We start from the raw sequence: 22,816 nt of genomic DNA, 5'->3' as shown, positions 1-22,816 counted from the left end.
TTGTACTGTCCTCGCCAAGATGTTGGAGATAAGTCCATGTGGTTTCCTGACTTAATCCAGCTTCTCATGACATCAACACGTGCAGAATGAAACAAAAATAAAAATTGAATGAAATCAGTTCTTCAATAAGAGCAATTCAAATTTTGATCACTCGCTGCTGATACAGCAATAACAATAAACACAAACGATTGGCACGTATGAGTTAGCGTCCCCACATCATAAAAAAAAAAAAATTTAAAAAAATCACATCAACTCGCCCAAAGTATTCGACCACAATTGAAAACGCACAACAAACTGCACAAAAGGTGTTGCCTCTGGATGCTTCGAAAGTAACAGATGTGCGCGCAGGGTCTTTCCTCTCTCACACTCAGCTTCTTCGTGGGAGCAAATGGCTCTTCCTTGTGTGTGTGTGTGTGTGTATGTTCGCGTTTATCTTAGCTTGAACTAATACGTTCTTCGTGGGTAAATGCGCTCTGTCTTGCAACCCTCGCGTGCGGAAGTACTACCTGCCCTACATTTCCTACGCCAAAATAAAAGCATGCATCACAAAACAAAAGTCAACATGATTAAAAAAAAAGACTGGAGACTCCAGCGTCCTAAAGTTGAAATTACATCAGTCGGGTTCGTCGTAACCCGGGGACTACCTGTTTTTCTTTCTATATTCTCTCTATATCTCCGACGTCATCAAATCACGTAAATTTTTTTTTTCCCCATCCAGAGTCCCGCAGACGTCACTGTAGAAGAACTTCACCCTGAGAAGCACAATCCCGTCCACGTTAAACAGAAGGAGGAGCCTGACATGCCGTTGATCAAACAGGAGGCGGAGCCAGAGACCTCTGACATCAAAGAAGAAAAACAGGAAATTGAAATCCTCAAGTTTCCAATGGGTGTCGGTGTGAAGAGCGAAGAAGACGAAGGACCAAGTGAAGAGAGCAGAGCAGCGAACCCTTTGAGCGACAGCTCATTTCAGCACCAGACAACAAAAGGAGAGCAACCGGACGGCCTCTTAGCTCCGCTTTCGGACAGTGATGACTTAACATCACATTCTTCTGACTTTAATACAGATAAGGAGGTTGATGACTTTGACCAAAATGCTTCAAAATCCTTAGACAAGTCATCATTTAAAAGAGACGCAAAGGAAGGCGTGGTTGGGAAACGTTTTCGCTGCTCACTTTGTGATAAAACATTTCCTTGTAAACGCTACTTAAAGGCACACATGCGTAGACACACTGGAGAGAAGCCTTTTGCGTGCACACTTTGCGATAAAAAATACTCCACAAATGAAAATTTAACCTATCACACAAGAACACACACTGGAGAGAAGCCTTTTGCCTGCACACTTTGCGATAAAAGATTTTCTCAGAAGACTAATTTAAAAATACATAAACGCTCACACACTGGAGAAAAGCCTTTTGCATGCTCACTTTGCGGTAAAAGTTTCGCACATCAGGGACATTTAAACATTCACAAAAGAACACACACTGGAGAGAAACCTTTTGCCTGCACATTTTGTGGTAAAAGATTCACCCGTAAGGAAGAGTTAAACATTCACACAAGAACACACACTGGAGAGAAACCTTTTGCCTGCACACTTTGCGATAAAAAATATTCCACCAAGGCGAAATTAAACATACACAAAAGATCACACACTGGAGAGAGGCCTTATGCCTGCACACTTTGTGATAAAAAATACTTTACGAAGGAAAATTTAAACTATCACACAAGAACACACACTGGAGAGAAGCCTTTTGGCTGCACACTTTGTGATAAAAAATACTTCACGAAGGAAAATTTAAACATTCACACAAGAACACACACTGGAGAGAAACCTTTTGCCTGCACATTTTGTGGTGAAAGATTCATCGAGAAGGGTTGTTTAAAGAAACACACAAGAACACACACTGAAGAGAAGCCTTTTGCCTGCACATTTTGTGGTAAAAGATTCACCCGTAAGGGAGATTTCAACAAACATGCAAGAACACACACTGAAGAGAAGCCTTTTGCCTGCACATTTTGTGGTAAAAGATTCACCCGTAAGGATGATTTAAACATTCACACAAGAACACACACTGGAGAGAAACCTTTTACCTGCACACTTTGTGGTAAAAAATTCTCCACGAAGAAAAAATTAAACATTCACACAAGAACACACACTGGAGAGAAGCCTTTTGCCTGCACACTTTGCGATAAAAGATTTTCTCAGAAGAATAATTTAAAAATACATAAGCGCTCACACACTGGAGAAAAGCCTTTTGCATGCTCACTTTGTGGTAAACGATTTGCTCAGAAAGGACATGTAGTAAGCCACGCAAGTAGCCACACTGAGAAAAAACCTTTGAATTCTAGCGTGTGACAAGATATTCTGATTCCTGCATTTACAATGGAAAAAAGCATTTAAATTTCATTATTCGGTTTCTCACGAGCCTCTTTTGAAAAAGTTGTTCATGATTTTTCAGGTGCTGTTCTTTTTTCAACTATCCTATTTCCTATATGGCAGAAAACACAGACAAGGTTGAAATGGCAGTTTCTGCTCTTGCACCCCACTTTAAAATAAACTAGTGTATTCAAAGCCAAAACAACTGTTGTGTTTGATAGAACAATATATCTATATGCTGCCATAGCAGAATCATGGCGCATTAGGCCCCCAAACTATTTTTAATATGTTTGTTTTACCCTGGAAAGCCCCGTTTACAGATGTTGTGCAACTGCTTTTGTTTCAACCCAGCCAGTTAAAGAAGGTAAGTAATTAGATTTATTATTCGAAATGTCATTTGTAGCTTAGAATCATTAATTGATGTCTAATATTTGGTGAAAAAAATAAACGACTTTAAAAAATTGTTCACTTGGATATTTTAAACTTTTCAACAAATTTTGTAACAATGAAAAAATGGGTGTCTGTAAATCAGTCACAGATATCTACCTTTTAACTGTTGCTTAATTGTATTTTTTTTTTTTTTTTTTTGATAGTCACATTTTCTCCGATATGTTAGATGATGAATAATCGATCCAAACAAAAATGGGGGGGGGGGGCATTTAGAAGGGGAACTATATGGAAAAGAAAATCTCTACCACTCCTTTATGTCTGCGATATCTGCATCGCGACCCTTATTATATTACCATGTTTCACCCATTGGTACAGTACATTGAATAAAGTCAGTGGATACATTTACAAAATATTTAAATTCTGAGCCTTCAAATTGAGGGATTTATAGTGATGACTAGAATTCGGATATGTTGATCATATTTATTGAATATTGTTTTTGACTCCAGTGATCAGGTGAAGTGATGGAATTTCCAAACGCTTGATCGTCTTGACGCTGAAGTTTCAGCACTTGAACGTTTCTACTTCCGGTTCACTTGACGTAACCTCTATGTACTCATCAGGGTCTTGCTGTTCTTTCGTGTTCCATTCTCCAAATCAAACGACCTCCTTCAAAGCAATTTAATTGGGTAAGTACCGAAGTGAGAATTTGGAGGACTAAAAAGTAATTGTAAAGCATAGTGGAAGTCGTTCGGCTTTATGTTGAAGCTTCGCAGGCTCACTTAACTTAGTTTAGCTTAGCTCGCTAGCTAAGACACGTTAACGGATTCCGACTGCTTTGACTTCACCTCCGATTTGTAAAGTTTGTTTTCATGAAAAGTCGATCGGTTGACATGAGCGTGATTACCTTTAACTTGTCTTTAAGATGCGACAAATTACTACTGACTGGTGGCCAACGCAATCCCAAACATCAAGTCAAAGAGTAGAAATGAGAAGAGGATATCCAGGGTACGACGAACAACTGAAAAACAAGGAAATGAAGGTAAGATTATAAAATTTGTATTTTTCATGGAATATCAGACTTTGTTTTGTTGTGATTGTTACTGTAGGGAAGTACTTCTCAAATAGTGGGGCTGTCCGCCCCCGGGGGTGGGAGTGGGGCAGAGCGATGCAGAGGGTGGTCCATGTGACCTCAGGGAACGTACTTTTTGCCGTACTTGAATTAAGTGTATTTGCGCATCCACTCAGTGGATGGTAGTGACACTCTCACTTTCAGAGTGTGCGCAGTATTTTTGAACCAAACGAGCACACAGCAAAGAGAAATGAACAGCTGTGCGCCGTGTTTGCCTGGGCTCACGCAGCAACCCACTGTCTTCTCCAGTTCTCATGTGTCTGCCCGAGAAGCGCCATGTTGGCCTTGGGACTGTCGCGATGACCGCCCTCACCTCCAGTTCTCCCGGCTGATGAGAATGTGCGGGAGATGGGGAAAGACCCCTTGTTTACTATGTCCAAAAATAATTTTAATAGTCAGCAGGAAGCCAAATCAATTAAGATGCCACTAAAAGAAATTAGAATCCAATCTCAATGATAAGCTTCTTGATTGTTTTTTTAGCAAAACTGTGCCGAATATTGTAATATTGCCGATAATCGTCCCGCTTTGTCAGTGTTAGATCAGTAAACCAGCGAGCACTGTTTAGCATGCTCAGTGCAAAATAACCTCACACTACTGCAAAGGAGCCTACAGTAAAAATATAAACTGTCCCTGTCCAATGACAGTGTCGTTTTTTTTTCTCCAATCATTTTCGTTCTTGCGGTCAAATTGCTAGGCATAATGTGCTCGTGAGTTAACGTTGCTAATTAATTTGAATTTAATGTCATGTTGTGATTTTATTCAACTTTATTTTATCAGTACCAAATGGTCAAAAAATGTACCTTGAGTGTATTTTTACAGTTTGGATGTGACTTTTTTTATTCATACAAACTTGATGCACTTTAGGTCTTTTCTGTTACAAATAAAACAATGTTAATAAAGTTGTACTAATTGTTGTTACTTCAATAGGAAAAAAGACACAATATTATGCAGCGGTGTACTTTATGATAATAATAATAATTTTATAAACATGATAATGTTTACAGTGTCGGCATAGGGTTGGGGGGGCGAAATATTTACGTCTTCCTGGGGAAGGGCGTCACAGAAAATAATTGAGAAGCACTGCGTTGGCGTAGCATATCAGTCGCTTTTTTTTTTTTTTTTTTTTTTTTTTGTGTGTGTGTTTGTGGAGTCCAGTTGGGTATAATTTGTTGAATATAATGTACTGTTTTCTTGCTGAGTGTGTATTTCCTAAGCTTGAGAACGATAAACCGATACGACCGGATATCCGGTTTTCCAGGTGAGAGATACAGATGTATCGATAGTAAAGTTACCATTCGACAGTAATTAGCCATTAAATATTCAGTGAACCGATAGTAGAGATAGAATACGGCTATCGTGAGCACAAGAATCGGCTTCTAATTCCTAGTTCAATGCAATGCTTAATATGATAATTTAGCTTTTACTTCACATGCTGCGCTTGTGTCTTTCAGTGAATGACTCAAGTGCGCGTCATTCACCACACAGTGCACACTTAGAGCGAGACCGCACGCATGATATAATATGGACAAGCAGTACTCACAGTCGTGGTTGCCACAAGTTACTTCCCATGCATTTCGGCAGAACCGCTACTAGGTGCCGTCATTACCCGATCGTCACGGGCGTGTCATAACAACGCGAGAGCTAACGAAACCACTGTAACGCACGCAGCGTAGCGTTTTCTTCACAGCCCAAAACGAAAACGGAACTAGTAGTGGCAACGAAGCAACATGCTAAAACAATGGACAGTGTGATCACCGACGGCAGCGACATGCTGTGATTGATTTTCAACGCACCCAGGAAAACAAAAGTCGGACTTTGAAGTGATGAAGGCAGCCAGATCTGTTCGCATGGGACAGAGCTTGTGTGAAGTGTGGAGCGGTACAGAAATCGTGAGTTTTAACCCTGAAAAATAACCCACTACAATGCTGGAAAGGGCGGCATATTGTTTCCACGAAACGCAGTCTGCCTAAACATTAACATGTGGATTAGTTGATCTTCCTCAAGAAAAATCTGCCCTTCAAAAAAAGATATGGACAGTGATGAGCAATAAAAAATGAGGAAGCACGGGCATAAGTGAATGTATTAGGTTAAATTAATGATTATTGACCTGTCTAAAATGCTATGTTTTTATTCCCCCAATTATACCAGTCGTAAAGCATGATTTATTATTTATTTATGATAACACTAGCAGGTTTAATTTTTTTTCAAGAGCTGCTGCATATAATTAATATTTTTTGTTTGTAAGATGTTTACATTGAAAGTTTGCACTTAAATTACTTACCTCTTGTGTTAAAAACACCAGGAAATACAGTAATTGAATTACTGCACTTTATTGTTGTCTGTGACTGGAGTTTTATTGTATTATCAATCCCATCCAACAAAATGATGGTCATATAGTAAGCCTTATTTTTTTCCTCATAAAAAATAAAACATACCAATGTTATGAAATTTTGTTAATTTTTCTATTAAAAAATGTGGTCTTTTTTATATTTTTAAAATACTGTACGAAAACACACAACAAATGTTTACTATCGTATCGTTTTCACTCTGTATCGAACCGTATCGTTCTTAAACTATCGAATCGTATCGAATCGCTCGGCCTTAAAAATGTATCGTTTTTTAATCGAATCGTAACCTGTGTATCTAGATACATATCGAATCGGCTTCATGCCAGAGATTCCCAACCCTAGTATTTCCACCAAGTTGATGTTGTCCCTGTAGACGCAAAAATATGTGCTCGTCTCTTAATGTTCATTCAAAATAATTGGTAACCTTTTATTTATTTATTTTTGGAAAAAATAGACAAAATTCAGAATTGCCACTTTTCATCGTAAATTTCACGAGCCTACTGGGTTGTCGAATATTTAGGAAGACTTTTGTGCATTTGTGAGAAGGCGCAATGATTTCCGCCATATTTAATAATGATAAATTTAATAAAAATCTCATTGGGATAATATTTAAAAGGTACTGTAAAAATGGTCTTGAAAGTTCTTTTGAAAGAGCTTGTTCAAAGTTTTTTGCGAGACAAATTGTTGGCGGTCATTTTCACTTTCCTGTTAGGACCCCTCCGCTTCAACGAAACCTCAATATTATTCATCAGGCATCTGAACACAGGTCTTAAGGCTCCCCTGATGCAGGTTTGAGGTCAACAGATTTTTTTCCCTTGGAGGAGGAACCTGTCTCGTAAAAAAAGGCATTTCCTATTCTCACTAGGGGGCGCTAGGCCTAATGGGTAATATTTCAATGCACTCGTGTTAAGGGTGGGATACCGCACATACATGCCAGATAGGAAAAAGATTGAACGTTGTGTCAAGGAACTATTAGTCATTTACTGAATTTGTCATTTTGGCGAAAAAATGCCCGACTTTGGCACCACGCCCAGGTCAGACCCGTGAATGAAAACGCACCATTTTAAAAACTTAAGATCTCATATGTCTCCTGAACAGTCTCACCAATTTTGAAGATGATCCAACTAACTCCCTCGGCGAAAAGGTCTCAAATGTGCACACTGTAAATCGATAACATTTTCATATTCGATCCAAAATAACAGATTTCCTGTTGGGTTTGGATTATGGGTGTAAATGCTTTTTTGGAGCTGTTTTGGACAAGGTATAGACTCCCCAAATTTCATCGCTCTACGCTGACAGACCCTAATGTTATAGGCCAATTTTAAAATTTCAAGGGGGCCCCACCGAGCCATTTTGTTACATTTTTTTGCAACATTGCAAAATTATCGAAATTTACAATTTTCCACACGTATGTGCAAATTTTGGTGACTTTTCGTGCATGTTCAGGCCTCTAAATTGGCCGCTTTCATTTGCCATGAAAAAAAAAAAAAAATCCTTTGCAAAACAATAGGGCCTTCGCACGCCTAGTGCTCGGGCCCTAAATATATACCACCCGTCTAAAGAGCATGAGCGCCTCTAGTGGAGAAAAAACAGTGTTGCCTTTGATTGGTATAGTGGAACATGTGGTTATTGTTGCAACGTCTCATTGGTGAAAATGAGAGCCTCTGTCGACATCTCTGGCAAAAATAAAGTCAATATGTAGAATAAAGAGGAAAAATGTAACAAGTCCATAGTGTAGCCCAAAGTAGTGGAGTAAGAGTCACGTTTCTTCTTTACAAATCTACTCAAGTAAAAAGCATTGCATTGTAAAACTACTCTAAGAAGTACATTTTTCTCAAAAAGTTACTCAAGTAAATGTGATGGAGTAAATGTAATGCATTACTTCCCACCTCTGCCAATATGTCAGGGTTCAATGTATTGTCATGCAACACATTTTTAACTTAAAGAATGCTTCTCGAGCCAGCATAGTAAAAATGAAGTCAATGAATTCATCTATGTATACAGGTAGTACCCGGTTTACGAACGAGTTCCATTCCTACGCTGGAGATGTAACCTGAATTTCCGCATAAGTCGGAATTAACTAAGCTTGAGAACGATAAACCGATACGACCGGATATCCGGTTTTACAGGTGAGAGATACAGCTGTATCGATAGTAAAGTTACCATTCGACAGTAATTAGTAAGGGTGTAACGGTACATGTATTTGTATTGAACTGTTTCGGTACGTGGTGCTCGGTTCGGAACGGAGGCGTACCGAATGAGTTTCTGACGTAATGTAGCCCTTACTTTTTGAGGCTGTGAGTCGATCGGGTTACAGTTTCTTTGTGTAGTTTATATTTACTCAGTCTTCTCCACTATAATGAGCACCAACACGGTAGGACAATAACCCGGAAACATCAACGCCGCGAGAACGCAGTGAAACGTGGGCGTTACAAGTCAGTCAGCCAATGCACACCAATCGCAGTGCGGCTGCATGTTAGACGCGTCCCAGAAGCGGCTCAACACGACGCACGTGAAAAGAATGGCAGAGTTTACTATTTGACGCGAGACGCGACCCTCCTGCATCAACATGCCAGTCAGAAGGTAATTCCTCTCCATGCCTTGTGTTTTTATGGCTTCTTTAAACATGGCATTCTACCCGACTCTATGATGGCAGCACAACTTGTGCCTATTATAAAAGATAAGACTGGGAAAATTAATTGTAAAGATAACTATAGACCAATTGCTCTGGCCAATGTGCTGTCTAAAGTGCTGGAGACAATCATACTGAACAGAATAGCTACATTTATTTCCACAAGTGACAATCAGTTTGGATTCAAAAGAAAACATGGAACCGATATGTACGTATTTGCGTCGAAGGAATTACTACTGAAGTACCAAGGCCTGAGCTCAACAATGTTTTTATGCTTTATTGATTCATCAAAAGCTTTTGATCGGATCAATCATAGCAAACTCTTTCTTATGTTGACACAAAGAGGGGTGCCCAAATATGTCATCCGTATTCTAGCCTTTTGGTATGCAAATCAACTTGTTCACATTAAGTGGGGTAGCACGGTTTCTTCTTCCTTCAGAGTTGGTAATGGTGTGAGACAGGGAGGAATACTCTCACCGTATCTGTTCAATGTATACATGGACGAATTGTCCAACCGTCTCAATAGATGTAATACTGGCTGTGTTGTAGGAAGCACTATCATTAACCATCTTATGTACGCGGATGATGTGGTGGTGCTCTCTCCATGTTTTGCTGGCTTACAGGAGTTACTCTCATTATGTTCTCAGTTTGGTGACCAATTTGACATCAAATACAATGCAGAGAAAAGTAACATTATGATTTTAAGATCTAAAGAAGATAGGGCGGGCTGTATTCCCTCGCTTCTTTCTGGGCAAAAAAGCTCTAAATGACTGCAATGAGGCTAAATATCTCGGACATTTTATAACTGATGATTTTTCAGACGGCAGGGACATTCACCGTCAATGCAGTAAACTTTATGCACAGGCAAATATGCTTAAGAGAAAAATTTTTATGTGTTCCATCCACGTGAAAATATCACTGTTCAGGGCATATTGCACACCATTATACACTGCTCACCTGTGGACCAGGTACTTAGCGAAGTCGATACAGAGGCTAAATGTAGCTTATCATGATGCCTTGAGGCTGTTATTGCAGGTGCCTAGATGGTACAGCGCCAGCCAATTATTTGTCAGTTCTGGGTTACCCACCTTTAAAGCGCTACTAAGAAATCTGATGTTTAAGTTCATGTGTCGGTTAAATGAGTCCGAAAATAGTATTTTAATGAAAATAATGGATCCTAAAAATAGTTATAAATGTGGGTCAAGCATGTGGCGCCATTGGAGTAAAAGCCTGTTTGTTGTGCAGAGATAGTTTGTGCCTTTTTCATGTTTTTGTTTTTTCAGTTTTTGTTTCTGTGTTTTTGTGTTTTCTTATGTCATTTTTCTGTTGATTTATGTGATATGGACACCCCGTGTGACTCCTGAATAAAGATCATACATATATATATATATATATATATATATATATATATATAATACTACTACCGGTAGCTAGGATCGGGCAGACCAGAAGTCACTCATGTAAAAATACGGGGGATCCGGTCGATTTTCAAACTAATATGCAATCGTAATCCACTTTTTGAGTCCATCAGATCTCTTGAGTGGTAGATTGGGGCACAGTTGACTTGTCTTCATTGATTTACTGCCGTCTTCTCTGCTACAAAAATAACCAACACGGCCCCGTGTTCAATACAAAACACTCCTACCACAACAAAACAAGTAGGAACTTATATTCATATAGGAACTAAAGTTATACAACATAAAATATACAATATAAATGAATACTACATCCCATTTGTAAAATATAAACTCATAATAAAATAAATAATAGCCCATTTAAATAAAATGAAAGAGCTAAAACACCTGTAATTAAATAATAAGAACAATACACAGATCCTGCTTACACAATTAAAGTGCAAGACAGAAATTAATAAATTTAACTTGAGAAAATCCACCAATAAAACTTTTGAAAACCGTTAATAAGAAAAAAAAAAAGATTCATTGAGGCATTTCATTTGTAAAATACATGTTAAAATCTTTGTCATTGGGATTGCTTTTCTCTTTAGCACAGGACTTCTTTTTTCTTCTTTCTTTCAGAAAGAAAGCTGACCAATACGCGGGGTCTGAAAGGCAAATTGTTTTTGGATTATCTTTAAATACCCGCTACTTTTTGAGCAGGATTCTAGCTTTGTATAGGCTAATGTTCCTATTGTTGAAAGCACAAAAGTGTAATAAACAACTGGGACATTTATGTTTTGCATTATGTTTTCTTACCGAAAATGAACCGAACCGTGACTTCAAAACTAAAGTTGCACCGATACCAGTATCGGCAGGGGGCTCCGATCCGGCCCGAATTGGTGGTATCGGTATCGACGATTACCAACATTTAGGGCACCGATACCACCTACTGGCATGACTTGAACGCAAATGTACTGTCCTCCCCACGACAGCTAACTTCCCAAATCCCGATGCATGACATCTGTATGACTATTTCTCGAAATTACCAAACGAAATTAACACCATCGTCTTCAATATTAAGGATGATCACTACAACGCATATCCGCAACGTTACGCTGCTTTTCAAACATGGCATTCACAAACGATTAGCATGGGTAAGCTAACGCCTGCTGTTGTCGTGCCGATGGGATCAGAAAGGTTAAGACCGTGGGAGACTAAGAAAACTCATGGTTTCATGATGAACAATGAGAGGCAAATTAGGAGCGCCGTACTTCAAACTCGTCCTGTTTATGAAAGTCGATTGTCATATGCTGGTGCTGTGCAGTAATGAGCAGAAGTGACTTCTGTGGCCAGAAAACACTCAAGCGGCGCAGCGTGCCCACTAGATATCATCAAATAGCAACCTACTGTAGATGTGTTACATTAGATCCCATGCCATTAGCTGCGTGAGCCCTGAGCGATGCGTAGTCCATATACTACATTGATGAATTAGAAACCGTCATGACTGAATGGAAATTAATCAGGCCAAATCAATCCATACCAGTGACGATAGACAATGCTGCAAATACTGTTAATTCAGTACATGTTATAGATGGACTCGGACCACAAATAGGATGTTTTGCTTATATGGTAAATATCGCTGCTAAAAGAGCTGCAGCAATCAACAGTGTGCCCCACTTTACATACAGTAAAGATTGTTCTCAGCACTTTCATACAAAATTTCTTCAGATCAGTAAGAAGTAAGCACATAAATATTATGCATTAAAATGCTTGTTTATATGATGGCACTGTTATTTGTGCTTGTTAGCAAAAAAAAAAAAAATAATAATGATAATAATAACAGTTGTATTTTCTGTTTCAGAGCATTAAATGTATTGAATTGTATCGAAAATCGTACCGAACCGTGACTTAACTGTATCTTTGCATCCCTTATACGTATATACAGTGGGGAGAACAAGTATTTGATACACTGCCAATGGGAAAACCCATTGGCAGTGTATTAAATGCACAATGTATTAAATACACTGCCAATGGGAAAACCCATTGGCAGTGTATCAAATACTTGTTCTCCCCACTGTATACACACACACATATATATATATTAGGGCTGTCAAACGATTAAAATTTTCAATCGAGTTAATTACAGCTTAAAAATTAATTAATCGCAATTCAAACCATCTAAAAAATATGCCATATTTTTCTATAAATTATATATAATGTCAAATAAATTGTTGGAATGGAAAGATAAGACACAAGATGGATATATACATTCAACATACGGGACATAAGTACAGTAGTGGGCATTTCACTATACTGTCATTTAAATCTGTCTATGGTGTCCTCACTCCGAAGCGTCTACTTTTTCCAAAGCTAGACAGCTAGTGAACGACGCCTTAATAATCAGACTTCTTCCTTTTTCATCTGATTTATAAATAAAATTGCCTCAAACCATTGTCCTCTTTAGACCGTCGTAAAACTACAAAAAAAAAGTACACAAGCATTGCATTAGCAACAACATTAGCTTAGCACGCTATACAGGTTCACTAAACATAAAAAAAAAAAAAAAGCGTCTCATACAAAAAATATAACATTTTGCTTACTAACACAATATGTACATTCTTTACAACAACCATACTTACGGACAAATCTTGTCCAAGGATCATATAAGCACAACATTACAACGTAGGCGTCAGCCCGAGACGTCGTGCAGCCATATTGAACTGGCAAGAAAACAATAAACCATGTCGCAAAGTGACCACAAGAGTTTGCTGTTAGACAGCACAGAAAGCTTTGCTATAAAACTTACCAAAAGGCAGAATACTGTCTGAGCGGGACATGTGCGTTAATTGCGTCAAATATTTTAACGTGATTAATTAAAAAAAAATAATTACCGCGCGTTAACGCGATAATTTTGACAGCCCTAAAAAAAATATATATATATTTATATATATATATATATGTTTTTTTTTGTTTTGCAAACAGAGTGGTATCGGAATGGTATCGGTATCGGCTGATACTGCACTGCCAGGTATCTGTATCGGTATCGGGCCCAAAAAATGGTATCAGTGCAACACTACTCAAAACCGATGTACGTACTGATCCAAGATTTTTGTGGACCGTTACACCGTTACAATGGCTTATTACTAATTAGCCATTGAATATTCAATGAACCGAGTACTGATTAGAGATAGAATTTGGCTATCGCGAGCACAAGAATCTGCTTCTAACGCCTAGTTCAATGCATTGCTTAATATGATCAAATTTAGCTTTTACATGCTGCGCTTGTGTCATTCACCACACAGTGCAGTTAGATTGTGACCGCCGTCGTGGTTGCCTCAACTTCCCATTCATTTCAGCAGAACGGCTAGTAGTCACCATCATTACCCTATCGTCACGGGCGTGTCATAACAACGCGAGAGCTAACAAAACCACTGTAACGCACGCTCCGTAGCGTTTTCTTCACAGCCCAAAACGAAACTAGTCGTGGCAACGAAGCAACATGCTAAAACAATGGACTGTTAAACGCTGTTTCTTAAACATGAAGATGTGGATCAGTTGATCTTCCTCAAGAAAAATCTGCCCTTCAAAAAAGATGTAGACAGTGATGAGGAATAAAATAATGTGGAAGCACAGGCATAAGTGAATGACTTTGCTGTGTATAAGGTTAAAGTAATAATTATATACCTGTCTGTCTAAAATGCCATGTTTTTATTCCCCCAGTTATTCCAGTGGTGAAGCATAATGTATTATTTATTTATGATAACACGAGCAGGTTTAATTTTTTTTTCTAGAGCTGCTGCATATAATTAATATTTTTTGCTTGTAAGATGTTAACGTTGAAAGTTTGCACTTAAATTACTAGCCTATTGTGCTCAAAACACCAGAAAATACATTAGTTAAATAACTGCACTTTATTGTTGTCGGTCACTGGAGTTTTATTTTATTATCAATCCCATCCAACAAAATGACGGTCTATAGACCCTACCCACTGACGTCACAAAATCACGAGCTCGCTGTATGGTTCCGCCCACTTGTCCGTCATTTTGTGTCTGTATTATCAATGGTCTCAGTTGATCGAGAAATTTATAATGCATTTCATGGAAGACCCGGTGCTTTCGGATGCCGTAAACTCACTTGATGCGTGACATAAAAGGCGTTATGTGGAAAAGCTTCAGTTTATCCATTCGCCAGATCCATATTTGATGCCTAAATCGATGTTTTTCGACCCGCTGTCTCCGCCGTATTTGCCTGACATCTGCTAGCTACCCTGAACTGTACGACTATCTTGTCCACACAAAATCAGCCTATTCTCACGAAAGTTTGAAAATCTTTAAGAGCTTGGAGGCTTATAAATACTTCGTTGCTGGTTGGGTGAAACAGGTCCTCGTCCACGAAAATTCGGCAGGAATCTATCTTGTGCTTGGAAAGGTGTGTTACGAAATTTTCAATTCAAAATCTTTTGTTATTGCTAACATCCACTGTCAAGTCTAATGTATTTCATGTCGTTTGTCAATGGAGTTAGGGCTTTTAATGTTTATATGGTTTAGCGATAGCACTCTCACTACATTCATACGTGTATGTTGTCGGCGATTAGCCTAGCAATGATCTTAATTGTGGTTGTCAGCCCAAAACCCTCTAAATATATATTAAATGCATCTTACCAGATATAAAATGACTACTACATAATCTGTGGTAATCGTTTGGAGCCCAGTTTTCTCGTCGAATTGCAGCAGCCCATCTCGCTCTCTTCTCTCCGGGTCTCTCGGAATCCGGTAGAACTTCAAGTCTCTCCGTCTTCTCCGTCTATCTTCTCTGTTATTGCAACTGACCGCCACACACGCCTTCACCATTTTGATTATTAATGTTAACGAGCAGAAAAACACGTCGTAAATAGGAGGAATGTACGTAGCCGTAACAGGGAAACATGATGTGTTGACGGACAATTGGGCGGCACCAGTCAGGAGGAACGAGTTGTGACGTCACGTGGGTAGGGTCTATAGTAAGCTTTATTTTTTTCATAAAAAAATAAAACATAACATTGGTATGAAATTTTGTTGTTTAATTTAATCTTTTTTTTTTATACAGTGCCTTGCAAAAGTATCCGGCCCCCTTGAACCTTGCAACCTTTCGCCACATTTAAGGCTTCAAACATAAAGACATGAAATTTAATTTTTTTGTCAAGAATCAACAACAAGTGGGACACAATCGTGAAGTGGAACAACATTTTTTGGATAATTTAAACTTTTTTAACAAATAAAAAACTGAAAAGTGGGGCGTGCAATATTATTCGGCCCCCTTGCGTTAATACTTTGTAGCGCCACCTTTTGCTCCAATTACAGCTGCAAGTCGCTTGGGGTATGTTTCTATCAGTTTTGCACATCGAGAGACTGACATTCTTGCCCATTCTTCCTTGCAAAACAGCTCGAGCTCAGTGAGGTTGGATGGAGAGTGTTTGTGAACAGCAGTCTTCAGCTCTTTCCACAGATTCTCGATTGGATTCAGGTCTGGACTTTGACTTGGCCATTCTAACACCTGGATACGTTTATTTTTGAACCATTTCATTGTAGATTTGGATTTATGTTTTGGATCATTGTTCTGTTGGAAGATAAATCTCCGTCCCAGTCTCAGGTCTTGTGCAGATACCAACAGGTTTTCTTCCAGAATGTTCCTGTATTTGGCTGCATCCATCTTCCCGTCAATTTTAACCATCTTCCCTGTCCCTGCTGAAGAAAAGCAGGCCCAAACCACGATGCTGCCACCACCATGTTTGACAGTGGGGATGGTGTGTTCAGGGTGATGAGCTGTGTTGCTTTTACGCCAAACATATCGTTTTGCATTGTGGCCAAAAAGTTCAATTTTGGTTTCATCTGACGAGAGCACCTTCTTCCACATGTTTGGTGTGTCTCCCAGGTGGCTTGTGGCAAATTTTAAACGAGATTTTTTATGGATATATTTGAGAAATGGCTTTCTTCTTGCCACTCTTCCATAAAGGCCAGATTTGTGCAGTGTACGACTGATTGTTGTCCTATGGACAGACTCTCCCACCTCAGCTGTAGATCTCTGCAGTTCATCCAGAGTGATCATGGGCCTCTTGGCTGCATCTCTGATCAGTTTTCTCCTTGTTTGAGAAGAAGGTTTGGAAGGACGGCCGGGTCTTGGTAGATTTGCAGTGGTCTGATGCTCCTTCCATTTCAATATGATGGCTTGCACAGTGCTCCTTGAGATGTTTAAAGCTTGGGAAATCTTTTTGTATCCAAATCCGGCTTTAAACTTCTCCACAACAGTATCTCGGACTTGCCTGGTGTGTTCCTTGGTTTTCATAATGCTCTCTGCACTTTAAACAGAACCCTGAGACTATCACAGAGCAGGTGCATTTATACGGAGACTTGATTACACAGAGAAGGATTCTATTTATCATCATCGGTCATTTAGGACAACATTGGATCATTCAGAGATCCTCACTGAACTTCTGGAGTGAGTTTGCTGCACTGAAAGTAAAGGGGCCGAATAATATTGCACGCCCCACTTTTCAGTTTTTTATTTGTTAAAAAAGTTTAAATTATCCAATAAATGTTGTTCCACTTCACGATTGTGTCCCACTTGTTGTTGATTCTTGACAAAAAAATTAAATTTCATGTCTTTATGTTTGAAGCCTGAAATGTGGCGAAAGGTTGCAAGATTCAAGGGGGCCGAATACTTTTGCAAGGCACTGTATGTTTGAAATACTGTGCGAACACACACAACTAATGTTTACTATCGTATCGTTTTCACTCTGTATCGAACCGTATCATTCTTAAACTGTATCCAATCGTATCGAATCGCTCGGCCTTAAAATTGTATCGCTTTTGAATCGAATCATAACCTGTGTATCTAGATACATATCGAATCAGCTTCATGCCAGGGATTCCCAACCCTAGAATTAACCCTTTAAATACCACCTAAAATTCAAAATAACTATCCAAAACCCCAAAATAAATGACATTGTACTGTCCTCGCCAAGATGTTGGAGATAAGTCCATGTGGTTTCCTGACTTTATTCAGCTTCTCATGGCATCAACACGTGCAGAATGAAACAAAAATAAAATTTGAATGGAATCAGTTCTTCAATAATAGCAATTCAAATTTTGATAACTCGCTGCTGATACAGCAATAACAATAAAAACAAACGATTGGCACGTATGAGTTGGCGTCCCCACATCATTAAAAAAAAAAAAAAAGAAAAGTCACATCAACTCGCCCAAAGTATTCGACCACAATTGAAAACGCACAACAAACTGCACAAAAGGTGTTGCCTCTGGATGCTTCGAAAGTAACAGATGTGCGCGCAGGGTCTTTCCTCTCTCACACTCGGCTTCTTCGTGGGAGCAAATGGCTCTTCCTTGTGTGTGTGTGTGTTCGCATTCATCTTAGCTTGAACTAATACGTTCTTCGTGTGTAAATGCGCTCTGTCTTGCAACCCTCGCGTGCGGAAGTACTACCTGCCCTACATTTCCTACGCCAAAATAAAAGCATGCATCACAAAACAAAAGTCAACATGATTAAAAAAAAGACTGGAGACTCCAGCGTCCTAAAGTTGAAATTACATCAGTCGGGTATGTCGTAACCCGGGGACTACCTGTTTTTCTTTCTATATTCTCTCTATATCTCCGACGTCATCAAATCACGTAATTTTTTTTCCCCCCCCATCCAGAATCCCGCAGACGTCACTGTAGAAGAACTTCACCCTGAGAAGCACAATCCCGTCCACGTTAAACAGAAGGAGGAGCCTGACATGCCGTTGATCAAACAGGAGGCGGAGCCAGAGACTTCTGACATCAAAGAAGAAAAACAGGAAATTGAAATCCTCAATTTTCCAATGGGTGTCGGTGTGAAGAGCGAAGAAGACGAAGGACCAAGCGAAGAGAGCAGAGCAGCGAACCCTTTGAGCGACAGCTCATTTCAGAACCAGACAACAAAAGGAGAACAACCGGACGGCCTCTTAGCTCCGCTTTCGGACAGCGATGACTTAACGTCACATTCTTCTGACTTTAATACAGATGAGGAGGTGGATGACTTTGACCAAAATGCTTCAAAACCCTTAGAAAAGTCATCATTTAAAAGAGACGCAAAGGAAGGCGTGGTTGGGAAACGTTTTCACTGCTCACTTTGTGATAAAACATTTCCTTGTAAACGCTACTTAAAGGCACACATGCGTAGACACACTGGAGAGAAGCCTTTTGCCTGCACACTTTGTGGAAAAAGATTCACCCGTAAGGATGATTTACACATTCACACAAGAACACACACTGGAGAGAAGCCTTTTGCCTGCACACTTTGCGATAAAAGATTTTCTCAGAAGACTAATTTAAAAATACATAAACGCTCACACACTGGAGAAAAGCCTTTTTCATGCTCACTTTGCGGTAAAAGTTTCGCACATCAGGGACATTTAAATATTCACAAAAGAACACACACTGGAGAGAAACCTTTTGCCTGCACACTTTGCGATAAAAAATACTCCACAAAGGAAAATTTAACCTATCACACAAGAACACACACTGGAGAGAAGCCTTTTGCCTGCACACTTTGCGATAAAAGATTTTCTCAGAAGACTAATTTAAAAATACATAAACGCTCACACACTGGAGAAAAGCCTTTTTCATGCTCACTTTGCGGTAAAAGTTTCGCACATCAGGGACATTTAAATATTCACAAAAGAACACACACTGGAGAGAAACCTTTTGCCTGCACACTTTGCGATAAAAAATATTCCACGAAGGCAAAATTAAACATACACAAAAGATCACACACTGGAGAGAGGCCTTATGCCTGCACACTTTGTGATAAAAAATACTTTACGAAGGTAAATTTAAACTATCACACAAGAACACACACTGGAGAGAAGCCTTTTGGCTGCACACTTTGTGATAAAAAATACTTTACGAAGGAAAATTTAAACATTCACACAAGAACACACACTGGAGAGAAACCTTTTGCCTGCACACTTTGTGGTGAAAGATTCATCGAGAAGGGTTGTTTAAAGAAACACACAAGAACACACACTGAAGAGAAGCCTTTTGCCTGCACATTTTGTGGTAAAAGATTCACCCGTAAGGGAGATTTCAACAAACATGCAAGAACACACACTGAAGAGAAGCCTTTTGCCTGCACATTTTGTGGTAAAAGATTCACCCGTAAGGATGATTTAAACATTCACACAAGAACACACACTGGAGAGAAACCTTTTACCTGCACACTTTGTGATAAAAAATTCTCCACGAAGAAAAAATTAAACATTCACACAAGAACACACACTGGAGAGAAGCCTTTTGCCTGCACACTTTGCGATAAAAGATTTTCTCAGAAGAATAATTTAAAAATACATAAGCGCTCACACACTGGAGAAAAGCCTTTTGCATGCTCACTTTGTGGTAAACGATTTGCTCAGAAAGGACATGTAGTAAGCCACGCAAGTAGCCACACTGAGAAAAAACCTTTGAATTCTAGCGTGTGACAAAATATTCTGATGCCTGCATTTACAATGGAAAAAAGCATTTCAATTTCATTATTCGGTTTCTCACGAGCCTCTTTTGAAAAAGTTGTTCATGATTTTTCAGGTGCTGTTCTTTTTTCAACTATCCAATTACTATATGGCAGAAAACACAGACAAGGTTGAAATGGCAGTTTCTGCTCTTGCACCCCTCTTTAAAATAAACTAGTGTATTCAAAGCCAAAACAACTGTTGTGTTTGATAGAACAATATATCTATATGCTGCCATAGCAGAATCATGGCGCATTAGGCCCCCAAACTATTTTTAATATGTTTGTTTTACCCTGGAAACCCCCGTTTACAGATGTTGTGCAACTGCTTTTGTTTCAACCCAGCCAGTAAAAGAAGGTAAGTAATTAGATTTATTGTTCGAAATGTCATTTGTAGCTTAGAATCATTAATTGATGTCTAATACTTGGTGAAAAAAAATTAAATAAACGACTTTAAAAAATTGTTCACTTGGATATTTTAAACTTTTCAACACATTTTGTCACAATGAAAAAAATGGGTGTCTGTAAATCAATCACAGACATCTACCTTTTAACTGTCGCTTAATTGTATTTTTTTTTTTTTTTTTTTTTTTTTTTTTTTTGATAGTCACATTTTCTCCGATATGTTAGATGATAAATAATCGATCCAAACAAAAATGGGGGGGGGGGGGGGGCATTTAGAAGGGGAACTATATGGAAAAGAAAATCTCTACCACTCCTTTATGTCTGCGATATCTGCATCGCGACCCTTATTATATTACCATGTTTCACCCATTGGTACAGTACATTGAATAAAGTCAGTGGATACATTTACAAAATATTTAAATTCTGAGCCTTCAAATTGAGGGATTTATAGTGATGACTAGGATTCGGATATGTTGATCATATTTATTGAATATTTCTTTGACTTCAGTGATCAGGTGAAGTGATGGAATTTCCAAACGCTTGATCGTCTTTACGCTGAAGTTTCAGCACTTGAACGTTTCTACTTCCGGTTCACTTGACGTAACCTCTATCTACCCATCAGGGTCTTGCTTTTCTTTCGTGTTCCATTCTCCAAATCAAACGACCTCCTTCAAAGCAATTTAATTGGGTAAGTACCGAAGTGAGAATTTGGAGGACTAAAAAGTAATTGTAAAGCATAGTGGAAGTCGTTCGGCTTTATGTTGAAGCTTCGCAGGCTCACTTAACTTAGTTTAGCTTAGCTCGCTAGCTAAGACAGGTTAACGGATTCCGACTGCTTTGACTTCACTTCCGATTTGTAAAGTTTGTTTTCATGAAAAGTCGATCGGTTGACATGAGCGTGATTACCTTTAACTTGTCTTTAAGATGCTACAAATTACTACTGACTGGTGGCCAACGCAATCCCAAACATCAAGTCAAAGAGTAGAAATAAGAAGAGGATATCCGGGGTACGACGAACAACTGAAAAACAAGGAAATGAAGGTAAGATTATAAAATTAGTTGTATTTTTCATGGAATATCAGACTTTGTTTTGTTGTGATTGTTACTGTAGGGAAGTACTTCTCAAATAGTGGGGCTGTCCGCCCCCGGGAGTGGGGCAGAACGATGCAGAGGGTGGTCCATGTGACCTCAGGGAACATACTTTTTGCCGTACTTGAATTAAGTGTATTTGCGCATCCACTCAGTGGATGGTAGTGACACTCTCACTTTCAGAGTGTGCGCAGTATTTTTGAACCAAACGAGCACACAGCAAAGAGAAATGAACAGCTGTGCGCCGTTTTTGCCTGGGCTCACGCAGCAACCCACTGTCTTCTCCAGTTCTCATGTGTCTGCCCGAGAAGCGCCATGTTTGCCTTGGGACCGTCTCGACGACCGCCCTCACCTCCAGTTCTCCCGGCTGATGAGAATGTGCTGGAGATGGGGAAAGACCCCTTGTTTACTGTGTCCAAAAATGTTTTTAACAGTCAGCAGGAAGCCAAATCAATTAAGATGCCACTAAAAGAAATTAGAATCCAATCTCAATGATAAGCTTCTTGATTGTTTTTTTAGCAAAACTGTGCCGAATATTGTAATATTGCCGACAATCGTCCCGCTTTGTCAGTGTTAGATCAGTAAACCAGCGAGCACTGTTTAGCATGCTCAGTGCAAAATAACCTCACACTACTGCAAAGGAGCCGATACAGCCTACAGTAAAAATATAAACTGTCCCTGTCCAATGACAGTGTCGTTTTTTTTTCTCCAATCATTTTCGTTCTTGCGGTCAAATTGCTAGGCATAATGTGCTCGTGAGTTAACGTTGCTAATTAATTTGAATTTAATGTCATGTTGTGATTTTATTCAACTTTATTTTATCAGTACCAAATGGTCTAAAAATGTACCTTGAGTGTATTTTTACAGTTTGGATGTGACTTTTTTTATTCATACAAACTTGATGCACTTTAGGTCTTTTCTGTTACAAATAAAACAATGTTAATAAAGTTGTACTAATTGTTGTTACTTCAATAGGAAAAAAGACACAATATTATGCAGCGGTGTACTTTATGATAATAATAATTTTATAAACATGATAATGTTTACAGTGTCGGCATAGGGTTGGGGGGGCGAAATATTTACGTCTTCCTGGGGAAGGGCGTCACAGAAAATAATTGAGAAGCACTGCGTTAGCGTAGCATATCAGTCGTTTTTTTTTTTTTTTTTTTTTTGTGCGTTTGTGGAGTCCAGTTGGGTATAATTTATTGAATATAATGTACTGTTTTCTTGCTGAGTGTGTATTTCCTAAGCTTGAGAACGATAAACCGATACGACCGGATATCCGGTTTTCCAGGTGAGAGATACAGATGTATCGATAGTAAAGTTACCATTCGACAGTAATTAGCCATTAAATATTCAGTGAACCGATAGTAGAGATAGAATACGGCTATCGTGAGCACAAGAATCGGCTTCTAATTCCTAGTTCAATGCAATGCTTAATATGATAATTTAGCTTTTACTTCACATGCTGCGCTTGTGTCTTTCAGTGAATGACTCAAGTGCGCGTCATTCACCACACAGTGCACACTTAGA

The 22,816-nt window shown here is 39.0% G+C and overlaps 1 protein-coding gene across 6 annotated transcripts in view; it reads left to right on the top strand.

Moving 5' to 3' along the window:
* Positions 1–22,107, top strand: part of LOC130915387 (gastrula zinc finger protein XlCGF57.1-like) — a 45,541-nt gene extending 23,434 nt beyond the window's left edge. For 3 of the 6 annotated variants that reach the window (XR_009063085.1, XR_009063079.1, XR_009063086.1), the window contains 3 exons: positions 719–3,450; positions 3,687–3,803; positions 17,961–18,103. Coding sequence is in view for 2 of the 6 variants with exons in the window: in XM_057835373.1 (XP_057691356.1) it covers positions 3,687–3,803; positions 17,961–19,763 (1,920 nt within the window). In the remaining 4 variants the exon portion in view is untranslated. Of the gene's footprint in view, positions 1–718; positions 3,451–3,686; positions 3,804–4,142; positions 4,741–17,960; positions 20,377–20,816; positions 20,883–21,118; positions 21,236–21,571 lie in introns of those variants that run through there. The other 3 variants (XM_057835394.1, XR_009063083.1, XM_057835373.1) reach the window with 3 other exon arrangements.
* Positions 22,108–22,816: the final 709 nt, after the last annotated feature.

The sequence above is a fragment of the Corythoichthys intestinalis genome, chromosome 1, assembly GCF_030265065.1.
Source record: "Corythoichthys intestinalis isolate RoL2023-P3 chromosome 1, ASM3026506v1, whole genome shotgun sequence".
Taxonomy (NCBI): Eukaryota; Metazoa; Chordata; class Actinopteri; order Syngnathiformes; family Syngnathidae; genus Corythoichthys; species Corythoichthys intestinalis.
Note: the sequence above shows the minus strand (reverse complement) of the source record. Positions and strands in the feature narration are given on the sequence as shown.